The sequence below is a fragment of the Dermatophagoides farinae genome, chromosome 3 (genome assembly GCF_024713945.1).
Source record: "Dermatophagoides farinae isolate YC_2012a chromosome 3, ASM2471394v1, whole genome shotgun sequence".
NCBI lineage: Eukaryota > Metazoa > Arthropoda > Arachnida > Sarcoptiformes > Pyroglyphidae > Dermatophagoides > Dermatophagoides farinae.
In genome coordinates, this window is record NC_134679.1 from 6805648 (window position 1) to 6828155 (window position 22508).

At 32.0% G+C, this 22508-nt stretch overlaps 2 protein-coding genes across 3 annotated transcripts in view; one reads left to right on the forward strand and one right to left on the reverse strand.

The window, feature by feature from the left end:
- Window positions 1-815: 815 nt before the first annotated feature.
- LOC124494570 (uncharacterized) lies at window positions 816-20852 on the reverse strand. The gene is made up of 28 exons (XM_075729504.1): window positions 20315-20852; window positions 20157-20210; window positions 19945-20071; window positions 19557-19753; window positions 19155-19295; window positions 18977-19100; window positions 17602-17711; window positions 17479-17541; window positions 17298-17396; window positions 14105-14555; window positions 12180-12682; window positions 11459-11729; window positions 9332-9543; window positions 6774-6926; window positions 6603-6717; window positions 6489-6550; window positions 5606-5765; window positions 4716-5069; window positions 4511-4627; window positions 3570-3755; window positions 3383-3498; window positions 3277-3316; window positions 3164-3214; window positions 2437-2514; window positions 2108-2377; window positions 1807-2031; window positions 1555-1747; window positions 816-1492 (listed from the first exon to the last, which is right to left on the reverse strand). The coding sequence occupies exons 1-28, from the start codon at window positions 20423-20425 to the stop codon at window positions 925-927; spliced, it is 5151 nt and encodes a 1716-aa protein (XP_075585619.1). The 5' UTR covers window positions 20426-20852; the 3' UTR covers window positions 816-924.
- A 365-nt stretch (window positions 20853-21217) lies between these two features.
- Col4a1 (Collagen type IV alpha 1) overlaps window positions 21218-22508 on the forward strand; it is a 48214-nt gene continuing 46923 nt past the window's right edge. For both annotated transcript variants that reach the window (XM_075729505.1, XM_075729506.1), the window contains exon 1: window positions 21218-22440. In XM_075729505.1, the coding sequence (XP_075585620.1) occupies window positions 22325-22440 (116 nt within the window). In that variant the 5' untranslated portion in view covers window positions 21218-22324. The remainder of the gene's footprint in view (window positions 22441-22508) is intronic.

Genomic DNA, 22508 nt, shown 5'->3' on the forward strand with positions numbered 1-22508 from the left:
ACCACATAAAAAAATCATTGGCTGAAAACACCGATTTGGACATACTCAGAAACCGCGGCCACTTCCGTCTTGAGGAGTATGCGGCATTTAACCTTTAATTAGTTGACCAACAAAGTTTTTCTTCTCAACCATTGAACGAACGTTACTATATTTCTATTTTTCTTATGTAAAAATAAAAATTGCAAACAATCATTTTATTCAAAAAATATACGATCATCGATCGATAATAATGAAAAAGTTATGGCCAGCAATATACAAATTTACACTGAAAAAAATTGAAACTTTGTACAGTAACAGTTATATTGTTTTGAAATATTGGTATAAAAAATGCGTGGCTTACATAGACTTTTTTCCCCATTTTTTTCAGTGTACAAAAAATGAAATGAAATTATACATTGAAAAAAATGGGGAAAAAATCTATGTAAGCCACGCCTTTTTTATACCAATATTTCAAAACAATATAACTGTTACTGTACAAAGTTTGCCCTCTTTTCCCGGTAGGATTTTTTTCAATGTAGTCAATGATGCTTACAAACATCTCATCTCTTTGTTGATTGACATTCGACGATTTTCGATTATATTTACGATAATAGTAGATATAAAACATTATTGCCAACGATTCCTATTGATTTGTTCTATTTGGTTATCTATAAAAAAAAACAAACAAACAGAAATTTAGTTTTCACCAATCAAAATAATTTGTCAAAATTAAAACAAACCTTAACGAAATCATCTCGTTTCTCACATTCTTTTGATAACACAGCAATACCAAATAAATGATACATTTGAGATTCTTCGAATTTTCTTCGAAAAAATACGATTCTGAACAAATTTTATTCAAATCAAATATAATCATCAATTAATTAACAAAAAATGAAAAATTTAATTGGCCATTTTCAAGCATTAAAATGATTCTTTACGATGTTAGATTACGCGCATACAAACACGACAACGAGAAATTTTTCTGGTTAAATCACCAGCTTTAAATGTTTCCGATTCAGGTATCCTAAATTGATCGTTATGATCGATAGATGATAACCAATAACTATTAGCTGTACTATATAGATTACAGCTACCATGTCCATGACATTCAATGAATGGATTTGGTCGAAATTGTTCCAAACATGATCCAGGTGATGATAATGTTTGACCACTGCCTTCAGCACCACTGTCGGTATTCATGAAAAAACTGTAACCAGTCCAAAGACTTTGCCAACCACCGGGGCAGAATGGTTCCATGGTATTTTGGCTATGAATAGCAATAACTTGTGTAGTGGATTCACAGACCGAACATCTTCCAATATAATTTCGAATACGGTCATTTCGAATTGGCCGCATATCCATTGGCATTGGTTCATCGGTACTTAGCCAATAACTATAATCATTGGTTGATGCAAAATTACAAACTTCATTGATCGTGCAGAACATGTATGGCATTGTGCTGAAACGACGAAGACAACTGCCAGGGCTTCCTAAATCTTGGCCGTGAGCTCTATCGAGAAAAAAAAATTAATTTTCAATTTTCAATTTTTCGATAGAATCGAATGTAAATACTTTTCATTTCCCATAATGTATAGGAGTGAATAACCGGTCCACATTGGCGTCGAATTATTTGGACAAGGAGGATCATGAATATTTTGACTATGACGAGTGAAATAATAACCAATCGTTTTTATTCTGGTGCCTTTGGCTCCTTTTTCACCCTGTAAACCAGGATCCCCGACCGGTCCCGGCAATCCGCTTAGACCTGTTGAATATTCGTAAAAATTAATGATCGTGTAGTAGAAGAGCAACAAGTTAAATTACCAATGAATCCTGGATCGCCTCTGATTCCTTTGAGACCGTATTGGCCAGGTTGCCCAGCCATTCCAACCATGCCTTTATCGCCGATATATCCTTTAAAACCGGCAGCTCCAGCTCTACCGGATATGCCCTGTGGGCCATCATCACCAAAATCTCCGCGCTCTCCTTTCATGATTACAATTTTGTCACGATCTAAATCACCAGGATAACCTTTCATTCCTTTGATTCCTGTGTGTGTGTGGGAATGAAACATAAAAACAATATAATGAAGTGGAACAAATCGAACGACATGAAAAACGCTAACCTTGAAGACCATCTCTTCCGGCGAAACCACTATCTCCACTATCTCCCATTGGGCCTGCTTGTCCGCTAAATCCAGGAAACCCACTATCACCAATTTCGCCTTTATAGCCTTTCAAACCGGATAATCCTTTATTTCCTCTCCAACCTTGAAGTCCAACAAGTCCTTGTCTTCCAACCAAACCTGCTAAACCCTGGTCGCCTTTGGTTCCTTTAATGCCCGAAATTCCAGGAATTGCAGCTGGGCCGGTTTGACCTTTAGCACCAGTTATCCCTTTTAAACATTTAAATGTTGAATGGATAAATAAAAGTGGAAAATTGATGATGAATTACCAGGCAATCCAGTCCGTCCAACATGTCCAATTTCGCCTTTTTCACCAACAACAAATGTTCCTGGTTTTCCAGCCGGTCCTGGTGTTATAAATATTGAATTATAAAATATATATAATATATGGAAATTAAAAGAGTTTATATATTCATACAAGCAAGAAAGTCATCATTGGTAGTATATGTAGATGATATTTTGTCTAAGCATATTGAAATCAAGAGTTTAGGCAATGTCAAGAATTTTTGTGGTTTGGAAATGCGTAAAGAAAAAAATATTTTTCAAACAAGTCAAAGAGGGGATACATACTAACCAACTAAACATATTTGGGATTTAAAAGAAACACTGAATGCAACTTGAAACCTTGGATATCTCAGTGATGAGCATCTTACTGTATATATAGAGATTCAGATTTTGGAACATTACCAGATCTATTAGTGGTGTGTTATAATGAAATATTATGGAGTAAAAAACAAAAATCTATCTACTAGTTTCTATTTCTAGCTGAATATTATGGATGGGCAGAATAATCAATCTGCATTGAAGATTTTTAAAGATCAAAGTCCTCAAAGACATTCAAAGCATATGGATATAAGAAGAGAATATGTTTTTGATAATTTAAATCAAAATGAATGTAAAATCGCATATATTCCAGGTGAAACAATAGTGTAAATTTACTATTAATATACTTGAAAAACTTGTAATAAATTTGATAGTTTTGAATAGTTTCAATACCTGGTAAACCTGGTAGGCCATGATCTCCAATTACGTTTGGTGGTTGAGCAACTAATTGATCAAATTCGATAATTATAATTCATTTTAATCGGAAAAAAACTAGTCATCCATACCAGTAATGTTGAAAACTCTTCCAGGTAAACCTTGATCGCCCTTTAGAATGCAAAAAATTTATCAAAAATTAGAAAATTACAATCATAACGAATACGTATTTCTTACTTGTATGCCTTTCAACCCAATAAGACCATCAAGTCCCGGAAGTCCTAAATATCCTGTGTCACCGATTGATCCTTTCAAACCCGCAACACCTTGATAACCTGAATCCCCGCTCATTCCTTTTTATGAGAAAAAAATGAATCGTTATACTTGATTGATATACATTGAATCGTTGAATTATGACATAAACCTTTTAATCCAGGTAACCCCCTTGGTCCTGGATCGCCTTTATCGCCTTTATTCATTTGTGAATTTATTCCTGGTTCTCCTCGAGCACCAGCGATCCCCATTAAGCCCGGGTTCCCATTAAGCCCGCGATTTCCTTTTTCACCTTTTAATCCAGGTGGTCCGCTTTCTCCCTTAGAACCCTTCAATCCTATTTCCAATATAATTTATATCGATTAAAAATTTAAAAAAGGGTACCATTTTTCTGGGCAGTATTTTGAAGGGTTGATCAGTAATCAGTAAATATATTAGTTTTTTATGTGATTGATCAGTTAATTTAAAAATAAATTGTCAGTTTTAAAATGTAAACCGGTCGGTTTTATTCAAATCAACGGTTAGTAAAATAAGAAGAATAATCTAGTCTATACTACTAGCAACGACTTTGTAGCCTCTACAATGATGTTTTTGATTTATATCGGTGAATTGCGTTTCGGTAGTCTGTTGCATCCGTTGTCACGACAATCAAAATTTCACTCTAATTTTATTATGGTTGTTGTTCTAAGGCTGATAGGATTAAAAACAACAACTTGGTCATCACTTTTAGCCATCCATAATCGCATATGTAAAAATGTACATTTCTTCATTCCATCATTGGTATCGTTCTTATAATAATAGCTCCAAATTTTTTGAGATTCAATGTATTCCATAGCTTCTACTTTTTCACTGATTTCTTTAAACGTTTCATTGTAGTTTCAAATGTTCGAATCAAGGCAAGGCAATCACTCATTTATTTACTGATCAATTTAATTAAATTACCGATAAAAGCTTTTAAAAACTGACAATTACTGACTCTACATTATTTATCGCTAACTGAACAAAATTGAATTTAAAAAACTGATCATTTCCCTCAAAATACTAACCAATTAAATATATCTCTTTAAAAAAATATAAAGCTGTTCTTCTTACCTGGCAAACCAGGAAATCCATTTCTACCAACCGGGCCAATTCGACCGTATTCACCGACGGATCCTTGTTCTCCAATTGGCCCAATAAATCCATCATCTCCGCGTTCACCAATCGTTCCTTTTGTCATAAATATTGAATTATAAAATAATATAATAAGAAACAATAGTATAAATTTACTAGTATATAGTTTTAATAGCTTCAATACCTTTCGGACCTTCGATTCCTGGTAAACCGATTCTTCCATTATCACCATGATCGCCTTTGACGCCTTTTGTTCCTCGGATAATTTGACCAGGTTCACCTTTTATTCCTTTATAACCCAAAATTCCAGGATAGCCTAATTCGCCTTTCGGACCTTTTAATCCAGGAGGAGCATTGTCGCCCATTTCCCCTTTGATTCCTTTATCATACAAAGATATTCCTTTTGGTCCAGGATAGCCAGAATCGCCCGGATCCCCAATTTCTCCTTTCTCTCCAGGAAGAGAATAAAAACTTGCTGATAAGCCTGGATCTCCGGTATCACCTTTGATGCCTTTTGGACCATAATGGCCGTGTTCGCCTATGATATAAAAGATTGAATTAACCCATTAATGCTCATGATTCTATATATATACGATATTTATTTTACGAATATATTTAAAACTATCCATTCAATTTTTATAAAATTGAACGCGGATGTAAGAATTCAAAGTGTTGCAAGACCATTTTACATGACATTGTAGACAAACAATGTACATGCCAAGTTTGTATAAAAAATCACAGTATCAATGCAACAAAGGTTTCTGTTTAAATGATTTTAAATCATATCATAGTCAATTATAAAATAAAGACGCTATAAATTGATATGTTTTTTAATTTATAAAATGATTTCTAAGAGAAAAACAGAATATATGAATTATATTTGATGAAATAACAACAATATCTAATATATGCAAAAAAGCTGGATGAAAATTCAAAGTTTGATTTCTCGAAATTTAAAATGAATAAATGTCATATTTATTACTTGTAGGCATCAAACTTTTATGATAAATAACTTTTTTCAAAAAAAAATTGGTCATTAATGGATCGTTTTTTTTAGTGAAAGCGATCACATACCTGAAACACCATTCGGACCAGGAAGACCGAAATTAGGGTCACCTTTTAAGCCGGGTAATCCTCTTGCTCCTTCTAGACCGTCTAGCCCGCGATGGCCATCTTTTCCATGGCGCCCAGGTTCACCCATTACGCCACTTATTCCAATATCACCGATGGAACCCTTTAAAATTAATAAAATAATGAATAATGCACAAGAAATATGAATATCGCAGAAAGGAACTAAGCAAAGGTTTAATAAAACGATCAAAAAACAAGCATATAATTCAGCTCTAATTATACCATCGTCCACGTATAATATAAGCATCGTTCTGTTGTCATTTTTACTATCAACATATTATAAACATGAATCAAAAGCTGAAGCTTTTAGTCCATATTTCTTGATTATATCATCAAAACGTCTATTCCAAGCTTGAGGACTTTTTTTGCCAAACCCAAAACATTCTTTGTTTCGCTCTTAATTTCATTAAACGTTTCGCAAACGCTTTCCGGTCCAAGAAATTTTTGCTTCAATTTTGCAATCGATGTCGTCGATGATCCTTCATGAAACAAAATCAACTTCCTAAACAATGCTTTATACAATGTCCTGGATAAATCTTGACTTCTTAAGACACATTCCATCTCAAACATCCATCTAGAATGTGTCAATCATATGTCGAGTCGGTCAAGATGCAAGATGAAGATGAAATAATTATGCTAAGTAATGTTGTATATTTGGTGTAGAATGAAACGTATCATAGAACTATGTTGTTCGATAGTTCGAATGAAATTGTGTATTTAGTATTGTTTTTTTTTGAAAATAAAATGTATTCGATGATTGCTTATTATTATGAACACATCTAACATGTAATAATTCAATAAACAATTCGAACAATATCTGACTCACTTTTGGACCAAACATTCCTGGTGCTCCGGCAACTCCTTCATCACCGATATCACCTTTTTCACCTTTAAAAGTTTAAAAAATTACTAAAATTATCAAAGATGAAAAAATTCATACCATCAACGCCATTACGACCAGGTTTACCGGCCAAACCTTGACTTCCTGCCATCGTTGGGCCAATTGATCCTTTTTCTCCTTTTAAACCCGAAAGACCGGGCCGACCATCATCTCCCTTAACGAGATTTGACATTTTAATTGCAATCAACAATTTTGAAACTTGAAACTTACTTTTGGACCAGCCATTCCAGGGTCTCCTGCGTCGCCATTAAATCCCACCCACCCTCTTGGTCCAATATCGCCGTAAAAACCTTTGGGCCCAGGTCGCCCATTCAATCCAGGTAACCCCATTTCGCCATCATCGCCAGTATCACCCATCACGCCCTTTTGTTTAATTTTATTAATAATGATGTTGTTATTGTTGTAAATAATTAATTACTGTATTATTACTTATAACAATAACAATTATAATATTAATTCTATATATGAAATTTAAAAATCTACAATAAATTAACTGGTGATGATTAACTGAAATCGTTTGATGATTTTTAATGGCAAAAATTATCGAGTTTGGTCAAAGCGAATAAATCATGAATTTGAAACTTTATTTGAAGAAGATATCTTGGTAGTCGATTTTATTCCAGATGATTGGAATAATAGTAAAGTTATGAAGTTAAAAAGAGCACTAAATTTAATAATGTCTACTTGCTCAGAAGATGTGGTCGAATATATGTTTTGGATTGTGAAACACCTTATCGAGCTTTGAAGGTTTTAGAAGAAAGATATAATAAAGTTGGTTTTTTATCAATTTTATTATTGGCAAAGAAACTAATGATGAATACAAAAGGAAAAATTGGAGAATTAAACAAGTAATATATTGATGAAATGAAGAAAATGTTTGAAGAATTATCTTGGTCTGGTAAAACTATTGATGAGCATAATCGTGTTTTGCTTTTGCTGCTGAATTTACCTGAGGAATTACAATCTATATATGGCAACATTTTGATACAACTGATGAAACAAAGTTAAAATGGAATGTGTTAAGAAACGACAGCGCAGTTGCCGTGAATTATTACACGTCAACATTCTAATATTCGAACTTAATCCAATTTTGTACTAAATAAAAAATTTATCCTTTTACAAAACGTTCTTCTTTGTTTGTTTGGTTCGTTAGTAATTCAGAGAAAGATTTTGTAGAAGAAAAACGTTTATTGAATAATGAGAAAGAAAGAAATGAAAAAGTTTTAATTGCAAAACGTTCTAAATCAATTATATGTCATTATTGTAAATTACAAGGACATATTGAACGTTATTGTTATGAAAAGAAAAATGATCTCGAAAATAAAGTTTTACAAGTGAATTCTGTTGTTGGTGAAAGTTCTAATAAAGATATAATTCAAATTATTTCTCTTTGTTTATTTGTAACAAGAATAAAAAGCATCTTTTTATTCTTGATTCTGGAGCAAGTTGTCATTGTATATATCTGTAAAATTATTTTGTGAATATGGACAGAATATAAATGAAATTATTTGAAAAGATGCAAAGTTTGTACCGAATTTGAAATTTAATTTAATTTCAATGAAAAAACTTGGCTATGAGATATTCTGATTATCATAAAGCTTATCGTTTTTATATGATCCATATGAATCAAAAATATTTTTTTCAAGAAATGTTAATTTTCTGGACGAAGAATTCTATTGGAAGTGTGAAGAAAAAGAATCAAATACAAATCAGTTATTTAGTGATTATAATTTGAATAATAAAAATCAAATGAATAATATTAAAAGTGAAGAATTAGATATTTCTGAAGAAAATGAAGAAGATAATCGTGTCTCAGGACTTTGTCGTTCTAATAGATCAAATTTTGGTATTCCTCCTGAAAGGTTTCAAGCTGGTTTGTTATTTAAAGACCAAGTGATAATACCAAAAACATATGATGAAGCTATGAAGTCAAAAGAATCGTCTCTTTGGATTCTTGGATTCTTCGGATGAGAAAGGCAATATAGATCGGTTTAAAGCTCGTTTAATTTGTCAAGGTTTCAGTCAAGTTAAAGACATTGATTATCATCATGATATTTATTCTTCTGTTACAAATTTTACTACAATACGAATTACTAGTTTTAACATATGCAGCTATTAATAATTTAGCTGTAACGCATTTAGATGTTAAAACAGCCTTTTTAAATTACCTTGTGGAATATTGGTTGTCTTCAATATATTGCTAATAGATCAAGACCAGACATAGCAGCAAATGTCAATATTTTGTCTGCAAAAGTGCATGAACAACTGACTGTATTTAAATACTATGGATCAACAATTGGCTGGATGAGTAAAAAACAAAAATCAGTATCAATTTCAACAACTGAAGCTGAATATTATGCCATATCTTTAGGTGTGGCTATGGTGTGTTTATGGATAGGCAGAATAATAAATCCGCAATGAAGATTTTTAAAGATGGTCCACAAAGACATTCTGAACATATAGATATAAGAAGAGAATATGTTCTAGATAATTTAAATCGAAATGAATGTAAAATCGTATAAATTCCTGGTGAAAAACAGCTGAGTGATTTTCTTACAAAACCATTTAAACAAAAAACTAAAGAAATTATTTGCAAAGACGTTTTCAATTTTGGGGGGGGCTGTTGTAAATAATTAATTACTGTATTATTACTTATAACAATAACAATATAATATTAATTCTATATATATGAAATTTAAAAATCTACAATAAATTAACTGCTAAATTAATTATTTTGTTTTTCTCAGTTATTATTCTTTGTAATTTACCTTTTCACCAGGGAATCCAGCCAAACCAGGTTTTCCTGTTAGTCCTTTTGCGCCCTTTTTTCCGCGATTACCAGGGTCCCCGGCGAAACCTTGATAACCTTTGAATCCCATTGGACCAGCTTGTGAAATTCCGTTTCGACCCGCATCGCCTTTATAGCCCGCCATTCCGGGCAGGCCATTTTTACCATCTCTTCCGGATATCCCGATTATACCTGAAGAATTTTGGCATTTTTCTATTAGTTGTGCAAATTATCTATTGAATCGTTGGCAAACTAAAAACTATATAATTCCATACGAAAAATTTACAGGAAAAAAAGTGTCATTTGATCACTTAAAGATTTTTGGTTGTCTTGCCTATTGGCTAGTTAATGATAATATCGTATCGAATAAATTTGACTATAGAGGAAAAAAGATGATTTTTATCGGCTACACACAGAGCACTAAAAACTATCTTTTGCTTGACCCAACAACAAATAATGTGGTTAAAGCTTGTGATATTGTCTTTAATGAAAACGAATTAGGATATCAAGCGATTATGATGAATGTAATAAATTCAAAATCAAATCATATCGATAATGATAAATCACAAAACAACAATGTAGCCAGTTTGACATCCAATTCATCTGATATAATTACATATAAGGAAGCCTTAAAATCTTTAAATAGCAGTGAATGGATAAGTGCAATGGAAAAAGAAATAAATGACCTGATCCAGTAGGGTACCAATGACAACAAAGTGGGTTTTACGAAGAAAATCGGATGGTCGTTTTAAAGCTAGATGTGTGTGGTTAGAGGTATGGAACAGAAATTTGTTAACGATACATATGTTCCGACCTTGCATATTTCATCTCTTATGACCGTATTGACTGTTGCTTTAACGAAGAAAATGGTTATTAAGCAATTGGACATAAGTACAGCATTCCTTAATTCTCGTTTGGACGATGAAATCTATGTGTTGCCACCACCTGGCGTTGAGGATAAATATTGGAAGCTTAACAAAGCTTTATACGGTCTAAAACAAGCACCTCGAGCGTGGTATCAAACATTTTCAGAATTTCTGAAAAAAGAATTGAGATTCAAATGTTCGCTGGCCGATCCTTGTGTATTTTATTCTGATAATGTCATGATGGCTGTCTATGTTGATGACATTATTATTGCGGCTGAAAATCAAGATTTAGTTGATAAAATTATTCATTCCATTGAAAGAAGATTTGAAGTTCATGATTATGCTGATTGTTCAAAATATCTTGGTCTTAACATCGAGGTTGATAATGCTGCAATCTTCATCGATCAAACAAAATATATTGATAACATTCGACTAATGTTCCAATGGATGACATGGAAGATTTTTCGAATTGTCCTATTGATTACAAATATCCTGTCAAAGAAATTCTTGGATCACTAAATTATATTGCATGCAGATCAAGACCGGATATTTCCTTATGTGTATCCTATCTGGGTCGTTTCGCCGATAAACCATCAGAAAAACTTTGGAAAGCTTGTAAACGCGTTCTGAGATATTTAAAAGGAACAAAATATCAACAATTGAAAATATTACCAGTACATAAATGGGTAATAAATCTGTACACTGATGCTAGTTAGTAATTCAAATGCAACCAGTGGTACAGTTACTTTCATTGACAAATCACCAATTAATTGGTCTTTGAAAAAACAGTCAAGATTACCACATTCAACTTGTGAAGCAGAATTAACAGCTGCATTAGAAGGATGGAAAAATGCTGAACCAATCAGATAGCTTCTTCAAGAGTTCGGAATCAATACACCTATCATACTACATGTTGACAATAGTGCGGCTATTTCAATAATGGATAATAATGCATTCAAAAGATCGCGATATTTTGCTTATGATCAAAAATTATTAGTCTCCAAAATGAAAGATGATAATCAAGTCAAAGTTACCAGAATATCTTCATCTGATCAATTAGCAGATGCATTGACCAAACCTTTATGTAAAATTAAATTAAATGTATTTACTTCACGTATGTTTAGCCAGAATGGTGTGTTAAATGATATTGGCTAAGCATACGTGCTTTTTTCTGGCACATAGCCACTGTATATAAAAACACTATTATATTCAAATAAAGTTCATTGTTATTTTCTACATACCCGCATCACCTCTATCGCCTCTGGGACCCTGTGGACCTTGCTTTCCTTTGAATGCTTGCAATACAATTGGATCGGGTGCATAGAATGAATCGCCTTTCATGCCTTTGAAACCATAATCACCAATCATTCCTTTCTGTCCTTTTTCTCCGATTCGACCTTGTAAACCGGGTAGCCCATAAACAGTTGTGCCTTTTTCGCCACGAACCCCTGGCGTGCCATTTATACCATCGGGCCCAGATTGTCCCGCAATGCCAGGGTCCCCGAATTCTCCCTAAAAATGAATGATTAGATTCAAATCAACATTATAAAAATCAATGAGAATATTTTCTACAAATTCCAAACATTTAAACATGACCGATAATTTAGTTATCGAATAATTGATAAACAGAAACAAAAATATTAATTAACATTCTTAAAAATTAACACACAAACTATAAAAACTAAACACAGAGCACGACAATCTTTATCTTGTGCAGATCACACGTATATTGGCAGTGATTTCATTTGAGTTAAAGTTGAATTTTTTATATGAATTCTGGAAAATTCTGTCATTTCGATTATTTTTAACTTGTGATCTAATATGTTTTGATTTTTTTATTTGCCTCTGTCTGGGTTGTCTCTGATTTTTTTCTAATGTTAGCATATACTATAAACAGAACCATTGTTCCAAAACATTTGCACAATAATTCAATATATATTCGAACAATTATCGATATCTAACCTGATCTCCTTTTAATCCAAACAAACCGTTCAGACCAGAAGCGCCGGTTTTTCCATCAATTCCCGATTCTCCAGCTTCGCCTTTTTGGCCAGGATCCCCAATATCACCAATTGTTACAAAGCCCAGAGAAATGACTTCACCTGGATCACCTTTAGGACCTTTTCTGCCAAAAATTCCATCGCTACCCAAATCGCCTTTTTCACCAGAATAACCAGGCAACCCAGCGATTCCGCTTGACCCTTTTAAACCGGCTAAACCAGAATCCCCATTGAAACCAGGAGCCCCGAAAAATCCATCTCTGCCAAATTCACCAGATTCTCCTTTTTCTCCATTTATTGCCGGTGGACATGAAACACAATCCCAGCCTTTTTCACCTTTGGGTCCAGGTATACCAGGTAATCCATTTAATCCATCATCGCCGACATCACCAGGTTCGCCACGCAATCCGTTTTCACCTGGCCTGCCCATTTTCGGTACACCTTGTCCAGGATAACCAGCATCACCTAAAGAATGATTTAACACACGATAATTATTATTGGTGAATTTTGAGTTAAACACACAACAACGAATAATCCGACAAGCCAGCAAGATTTACTTGTAAAAAGCAAGATATACTTGTGAGAAACAAACAAGATTGTGAAGATCTCAACACTGAATTAATTGATCGTCAAAATAATTATAAAGTAGAATTTACAATTGGTGAAAATATATAAATTGTATTAATTAACAATTTTAAAATCTTGAAAATATAAATTGCAGTGCCAACTTTATTGGAAAAATTCTGATAATATTGAGCAAGAATTAAAATTCATTAAACGATTGGAATATCATAAAGAAATTAAAAATAATTTGTTTTTGAATACTGATTTAATTGTGAAAACACATGAATGATGCTATCAGAAATTATTGATTTGTCAATCGAAAAGAAAATAAAAATGGATGCAGATAAGTATAAAATATTTGATTCTGTGCACGATGAAAAATTTAAAGAAATTTTGGAATTTGTTTCTAAACTGAAGAAACAATTAAACGAGATATAAATTCAGTATGGACAAATTTGCAACATCTCTACAGGAATTTGGAAAAGAAGAATAAATAAAATTTGATTTTGATTTAGCATCCAACAATAATCTGTTGATTTTTGCAAGAATTGAAAATGAATCAACAAACAATAGTCAATTGGCTTGTATTGTCTTGAAAAACAAAGTTTGATGGCAAATAAAATTATATAAGAAAATTAATGATCTATATATTTAAAATAATATACTAGAAGCTTCTAGAAACCTCTAGTTTACAATCATAATTCAATATACAGCTGATGTTTTATTTTCAACAAATTATAACACCAAAAATGTGCAAAATATTGAATATTGCAATCGAAAAACATGTTGAAACTATTTTAAAACTATTATAGTACACAAACAAACACATGATATTATAGGTTATTTAGTAGATTAGCAACCTTTGAATTTAACCTACATATTGAGGCTAAAGGAAAAAACTAAGGAATCTATTGATGAATCCAATCAAGCGTCTACAAAAAATAAAGACGATATTGCTAATTCATATTCTGAAATAAAAAAATCAAGGTAAAATTGATCGAGAAAATGGCCCAATCGGAAAATCTAATTCAACATATTGCTTTTCTGCTGCTTTAATGAAAAAAAAGAAAAGAAAATCAAATCACAGAAAACAAAACAATGTTATTGAAACTGAACATTATTCAAAGCCAAAATTTACTGATAATCAAAATCAATCAAAATGGAATTGGATCAAAACACATCAAAAAGAATCACATAAATTATAATTCTGAAATTTACTATATAAGCTAATCTAAAAAGAATAATTAAGTACACTACACACGATAATTATTATTGATGAATTTTGAGTGAAACACATCAACGAATAACCATATATATACTCACCTGTAGCGCCATTATCACCCCGAATTCCTGGTAGGCCAGGCAATCCATACAATCCATCATTTCCGGCTTCGCCACGTGGACCATAGACATTTTCGCCTTTTTCACCTTTATTGCCTTTAATTCCTTGAAGTCCCGTAAAACCAACACGCCCAGAATTTCCGGAATTTCCAGGTAAACCGTCATCACCGCGATCGCCGATAGGACTAAGTCCTGGCTTGCCTAACAACCCATCATTTCCGGCTGGACCGGGCTCACCAGCACTTCCTGGGTAACCGACGGAACCAATCGGACCGGAAGGACCGAATTGGCCTGGAAAACCACTTTCACCCGGCGGACCTTGAATACCCTGGGGGCCAGGCAACGAGACACCAACTTCTATGAGTTTACCTTTTGGTCCCGGATCCCCCTGAGGACCAACTCTTCCGGAAAGGCCTTGATTTCCTTGATCACCCTATGATGTTTCAAAAGAACAATTTGTCATTATTAAATTCAATGTGGCAGTAAAAATATTTTTTCTGGCAGTAACAATTGTCAGTAGAATTATTTCTTTGTCAGTAAAATATTTTTTTTTTGCAAGTGAATTTAAGTTTTTTGTAAGACTTTTTAAGCCTAGGTAATTTCAATTATCGGTGCACTACTTTAAATTCTTTGGTCAGATATTTAATTTTTTCCAGATTTTTTTGGATTTTTTTTGGCAATTTTTTCGAGTCATTGGAAAAATGATTTGATTTTTTTTTTGGAAATTTACTAGATGACACACTCAAAGATAACTGATTCATATGACGATCAATATCAGAAATCTTAACAACTGCACCCAGACTTGCAATTTTATTCTCATTACTCGGTTTGGCTTCGTTATTCTGATTACCACTTTCTGAATCATTCTTTTTCTTACGGCAAAATTTTTCAATATGACCTTTAACACCACAATAATTACAATTACCATTAAATTTCTTCTTGTTCAACAAAATAGAAGAATTATTCGATTTAATTGTTGCGGCCAATGACGTATTTTGAGCAGAAAATTCTAAATTTTTCTCTCTCTCGAATCTTAATAATTCGGATTCAAACTGTTTATCACTCATATAATCAGTTTCAGATCTTCCGCCATTATAGATGTCAACCATTTTGCACATCTCATCATATTCAGCTGGTAAAATAGCTCGAACTTTGGAATTAATAAAATAACTTGGCAGCTTAATATTTTTATCATGCTTATTATGCTTCGATCGAACTCTAAATTCGAACAATTAGCTGATCGAAAAATGATGAATCAAAATGGCACAATGAACGACATTATGAATGAGTTTATTGAATTTGACGAGAAAAATAAATCTCAATCAATTTCATCTAATTTCGGCTCAAATGAAAAATTTAAAATTGCTAAATATCATGTTGCAAATTGAATTATTATTTTATTCAATTAATATTTATGTATTTAAACACAAGTTTTGTTGAGTCATGACTAAGATTTTTTATTATTTTTGTTCCTATTAAGATTTGTTTATTCTTGTGTCAATCCTCTATTTTGTAATATATCAGCTAAAGAAAAGAAGAAATAAAAATGTTCTTATTGTCATGAAAAAGGACATAAAGAAGAAGATTGTTGGACGAAACAGAAAATTGAATCCGATGAAACGAAAGTTTCTCCATCAACATTATCAAAAATAAAAAAAAATAAAAAAGATAAAATAATAACAACAGAGAAAATTGGCAAAGTTGTTATTGAACCTAAACTGAATTGTAAAATCTTATTAAAAGATGTGGTTTATGGTGGTTTCAATTCAAATATAATATCTGTACGAAAATTGATTGAAGATGGTTATAAAATAATTTTTGAACAAAATGTGGCCTATATTACTAAAAATGAAATATCATTTAAAGCAAAAGCTAATGAAAATAATCTTTGGATTATAAATGATGATCAAATGAAGTTTGAAGGATTTAAAACGTCAAGATATTTTTCTGATGAAAATTCTCAATCATTCACATCACGAAATTCAATGAATTCTAATAATGCTGATGATACTGAAATTAAATGATGTACAAGATAAACAAAATGAAGATTCAATGTCTGTGTTTTTTGATTCAGAACTATAGTATAAATTCAGTAGACCAAGCAACATCATCATCAATATTCAATTTCATATTGTAAATGATGAAAAATATGTTCAAAACATAGAAGATAAATATTGAATCAAATAATTTTGTATCAATCAATCGAAATGTTGAAGATATTGTTATTTCTGGACTTAAACTTGAAAATAGGGGAGTTTTCGCAACAAGATTTGGCATTCAATAAAATTTATATGTAAAAATACCACCAGGTTTTGGTAGTGTTGGTCAATTAAAATTGAATAATAAGACATTATACGGTTTGAAGCAAGGTTCTTTAATATATGGTACAATACTATTTCAATTTGTTTGGAATCAATTGGTTTCAAACATTGTACAGCTGACAAGTGTCTTTTCATGAAAAATAAAATGCTATTATTGATTTATGTATCAGATGATATTATCATCACTGGTCCAGATATATAAACAGTATAGATCAATTTGTAACTGATCTTGAACAAAAATTCGAAATAACAAATATCGGAAAATTATCTTGTTGTACAAATCATTGAAAAAGATGATCATTTTGAATTAAATCAAACAAAATATATTCGAAAAATAATGAAAGAATTTCGAATGAATGAATGTAAACCAACAAATGTACCAATGGCTCATGATAAAAAAGAAGAAATTGATGAAAATTTACCAATACGAGAATTAATTGGATCTTTATTGTATGTGGCTAATAAAACACGACCGGATATCTTATTCTCAACAAATTGGTTGTCTAGATTTTTGACAAAACCAACAAAGCCATTATTCAATGTAACAAAACAAATACTTTGTTATTTGTCTGGTACAATCAACAAAAGTTTGATCTTTGGACGCTTGGATGAAAACCTATTGGTTTATACAGATTCATCATTTGGACAAGGTGAATCAAAACATTCAACCAGTGGTCTTGTTATAAGATGTGGAAATTCTACTATAGAATGGAAAAGCAACAAACAGTCAATTGAATAACTAATCGAAAAAAAATAATTTTACTACCAAAAAGAATACTTTCAAAAACAGAAATGTTACTGCCAGAAAAAATAAAAAATATTGCTACGAAAAATAGTCGCGATTTAATAATTACTTTTTGTCCCATAAAACCGACTAAACCTTCGAGACCAGGTTCCCCTTTCTGTCCTTTTTCTCCGTGAATTCCGGTCTGTCCTTGATTTCCTGGCTCGCCCTTGTTGTTGATGATAAAACAGTTGTTTTGCAATTAGAAATTCAATACAATTCTGCGAAACAAATAAATAAATGACACTTACCCGTGGTCCTTCATCACCTCGTTCTCCTTTTTGGCCTCGAATTCCTTTAACTCCTTGTAGACCCTATAATTATTACGATTTTAGAATGATTATTAATTTCAACCAGATAATAATCATACGTACCATTACTCCTTTTCGGCCTTGTATACCCGGAAGTGATTTCATTCCTTTTTCACCTTTTTCGCCTTTATCCCCTTTTAATTGAGCACTAGGTGGTATGATGGTTTTGTTTTCTAAATTGATTACATTTAAATTAACCATTGGATCGATATCAAAGATGATAGATGTTTAATTTTTTCCAGATTTTTTTTGATTTTTTTAAAAGTTTTTTGAATCATCGGATAAATGATTTAATTTTTTTGCAAATCAAGTCATACACACACAGGAAAATGAGTCATGAAATAGTCTGATTTTAATCGAAAAAATCATGAAATAGCATGATTTTTTTCTAAAAATCAAGAAATAGTCAGACTTGGTATCAAATGAGAAATAGCTCGACTTTTAGTCAGACTATTTCATGACTATTTTTCACATTCGAATTATTTCATGACTGATGGTCGAGAAATTTCTTGACTTTTTTTAGAATTATTTTCAGTCAAAATATTTCCTGACTTTTTTACACAGTCAGCTTATTTCTTGACTTTTCTACCCAGTCAACTTATTTAATGACTGATGGTCATGAAATTTCTTGACTTTTATTAGAATTATTTTCAGTCATGAAATAGTTTGACTAAAAGTCAAGCTATTTGATGATTGGGGTAGTCAACTTATTTCTTGGTAAAAAGTCAGGCTATTTGTTGATTTTGAATAGTCATGAAATAGCCTGATCTGTAGCATCAAACTAGAAATAGCATGACTTTTAGTCAGACTATTTCATGACTCATTTTCCTGTGTGTAATTTAATTTTTTTTAAACAAAAATTACACCACAATTATTGATTCATATTCTGCTCTTCTTTCTTGTTGTTCAAGTAAAAGTAATGATTTATTGGTTCGTGGTATTCAATTAAATTTGGTTGCAATACATTTTTGTCTTCAATGGATACCTTCACACTCTGGCTATTTTGGTAATGAATCGGCTGATATTCATGTGTTGTAATAAGTCAAATATTACAATTAATTCAATTATTAATTAATTGTTAAAAGCATTATAAATTTGAATGAGTTTGTAAAAATATTATATTATTATTAAAAAAGCTATTATTTGTGTGAATTTATTTGTGTTACTTTATTTTCATACAACATTTTGGTAGCAGATCTTTTTCGATTCTACGACTCTGTTTTTTTATATCAGTTATTATAATGCCACGAAGAAATGATCAGAGCTTGTCGTTTGTTCTTGAAAAAAACCACAATTATTTCATTTCTTTCTGCCATTCATGAGGAACATGTCTAACAGAAAATGAATTGTTTTACTGCCAAAAAGAATACTTTCAAAAACAGAAATGTTTCAAATGTTAAAAAATATGTCTACGAAAAATGGTTCAATTCCAACTTACTTTGGATAGATAAGTAAACAATATCGCCTGCGGGACCTTTTTCTCCTTTTAGACCTTTTGGTGCACGACTTTCTGGTCCTGATGAACCGGCAGGACCAACATCACCTGGATCACCTTTTGGACCCTTTAATAAAATATTTAAAGTTGACATACGATATGAATTTAAAAATTCTTTTACCCTTTTACCAGGTGATCCAACATCACCCACCAAACCGATGGGACCCACTCTACCGGAAATGCCAGGGAAACCAGCTCGTCCTGCGTCTCCCGCATCTCCTTTAGTGCCAAATGAGTTATATCCACCATCACCAGGTTCACCCTATTTGATTATTGTTGTGTATTAGTGAATAAAGAAACGTATACATTAAAACTTGAATGTTCGAATGTTCTGAGAACAAAATTATATTTTTTATACTAAACTTATGAAATAAAATTTGCTTGATTTTTTTATGCTTTGTAATGAACACTTGGTGTTATTTTGTTTGTTTTATAATTGTTTGTGTTTTATTTTGTGATTGAATTTACCTTTTATTTATATCAATTATTATCGCATAAAATTATTCATTTTGATATCACTCACCTTTGGACCTCGTGGTCCAAAAATACCTGGAGGGCCAACAAGTCCCGGCCATCCGTTTGGACCCGGAAGGCCCATCATTCCATCAGTTCCGTTACAGCCATCGACACCTGTTGGGCCCATTTCGCCCGTAAGACCAGGCGAACCAGCCAAACCGATTTGGCCATCAAATCCACGTACGCCCATATCACCACGAATTCCTGTTGTATATTTAGTGTAGAATGAAACGTATTATAGAACTTTATTGTTCAATAGTTCGATTGGTATTTTGTATTTAGTATTGTGTTTTTGAAAAATAAAATTGTATTCGGTTATTGTTATTATTATGAACACACAGTGTTTTTTGAGTTTGTGAATATTTTCAAACAAAACCTCTGAATTATAACAATACCTTTTGGTCCTATATCGCCAATATCACCTAATAACCCGAATTGACCACGATTTCCTTTAAAACCGGGCGGCCCAATTTTTCCTGGTTGACCTTGAACGCCGCGAAAACCAACAATACCAGGATTCCCCTGTTGTTTAAAAAACAAAAAAAAGTTGGCATTTTTTCTTTCGTTCTTCATAAAATTCATTATGATGATGATGATGACTAATTACCGGTTCACCAACTTCTCCAATACAATAACATTTGGATGCAAAACATTGGCAATTCTGTATGTGTAGTGAAAGATTTAAATTTTGACTATTTTATTATTGATTCAAAATAAAAATATAAAAAACAATGATTTTATGTAAAATGAGAAATGAAAAAAAACCTTTCTATACTGTGGTGGTGGCTGTATTGGTGAATCGGCAGTGGTCGATTGAAAAACAATTACAAATAATAATAGGATTGATGAATACAATATTTGTGAAGAATTCATCATAATTTACTTGATGAACTTTTTTTTTGTGAATCAAAATTGAAAAAAAAATAATAATGAAAAACTATAGTATACTATAGGCAGTGTTGATTAAAAAATTTTAAATTGCCAGTTTCCATTACATGATGAAATTTGCGGAACACAAAAACAACAACATGAATGATGAAAGATTATCCACAATCAACGATATCAGTGATTCTGTTGATTACGATGATGATGATGATGATGATGATGATGTATAAAAAAAATCACAATTTCAAAAAAAAAAAAAAAATTACACCACACACCGGTAGTTCTCTGGTAGTATTGGATCTAACAAAAAAAAAAAAAAAAAAAGTTTTGATCATCATCCAATACACAAATCCCAGGATTGAATGCTATTTGAAAATTATAAATTGTTGTGATGTGATGTTGTGAACAAACGCGCCAGATTATGGTAGTTTCACATTCCCTCATTTTTCACAACAAAAAAGATAGCTGGGCGTATTATCAGGTGGAGCTGCATGTGGGTGTGCCTGTGTGTGTGTGTGTGTGTGTGTGTGTGTGTGTGTGTGTGTGTGTGTGTGTGTGTGTGTGTGTGTGTGTGTGTATGCATGGATTGTTCATACTTGGCTAACGGCAATCTAATTTGTTTAAAAAAAAAAATTTCGAAATGTTGGATTTGAATGCTTCATCAATACAAACATACATATGTTTCAGAAGATGATCATCGCAGTCTGTATATCTTATATCTTGAAGAATATGAAAAACTTTCTTTTGGTGCCGACGACCACGCCTGGATGTTGGATTTATATTTATTTCCATTAGCAAACAACAAAACTATTTGGTAGATATGTTTCCACATAAAAAAAGGGGGAAAATGTGAACGGAATTGAATTAGGAGGATTAAAAATCATTTCCCGAAAGTTATGATAAACATTGTGAGAAAATGAAGCCAGAAAATCTTCATCATCAGTAGTAGAAAAAAAACCAGAAAAAGAAAGCGCAGTTTGTATGGTCGTTTCTATCATCATCATCATCATTACATTGAACATAATGTGTAATTCTTTCGTTGATCGTCGTTTTTTTTTGCTTGTTGCTTATGTGATGTTCGCATAACCCGAACTTAATCAACCTAGAGAACAGAGCAGAGATTTCCTTTTTCTGGTGTGGTCAATGATGGTGATTGTGTGTGATTAAAAGTGAACCAGAAAATGAAAGAACCATATTGCCGCCATATTGTGTTGTGTGTGTGTCTTCCTACTTTTTTTTCTGGGTTGGTTGTTGTTGTTGATATGATTTTGTAAACCATCACAGAAACCTAAAAAAATTAAAGAAAGAAAAAAAACTTTTTTTCTCAATTCATTCATTCATCAATAATATGCCTCTGTGATCAACTAAAATTTGGAGGCATACCACATACACACACGCATATATTCAATATCGAATCGATTCGATTTTTGATTTTTTCCACTATCAAATTGGTGATGAAGATTTTCTCTCTTACACTACTCCAATTCAATAATAGAGAATAACGGATGTTCCTGTTTGGGTGTCGACTTGTTGACTTTAAAATTATCGCCTGTTGCTGTTGATTTTTTTTTTGTTTTGTATTCAAACGACTGGCAAAAACTTTCTATGCTTTCTATTTGCATATCACACTTTTTCACTTTTCAATCGAATAATTTGAATAATGACACACAATGATAATGTGATAATCACTTGTTGATTGTTTGTTTCATCTGGATTTTTGTATTTTTTTTTGTTTTGTTTTGTTTTGTTTCTTCAAGAAATTCATCTTTTACTGCCATTTTTTTTTCTTTTTGATTATAAAGTGTGTGTGTGTGTATATATATACAACTTGACTTGAGTTATCAATGCTGCCCTTAAAATTTAGAAAAATTAAATAACACAAAATTCACCATGAAAAGTGTTCATATTCAATTACATCCATCATTATTATTCATGGATGATTCAAGCCAAAAGAAAATTTTTCATTATAAAATATACGACAATTTTTCATTATCTTATTTATTATGGTATGTTTTTTGATCGTGTATGTGTGACAACCTAAATTCTAATAATTTTCATTCTTTTTTTTTCTCGA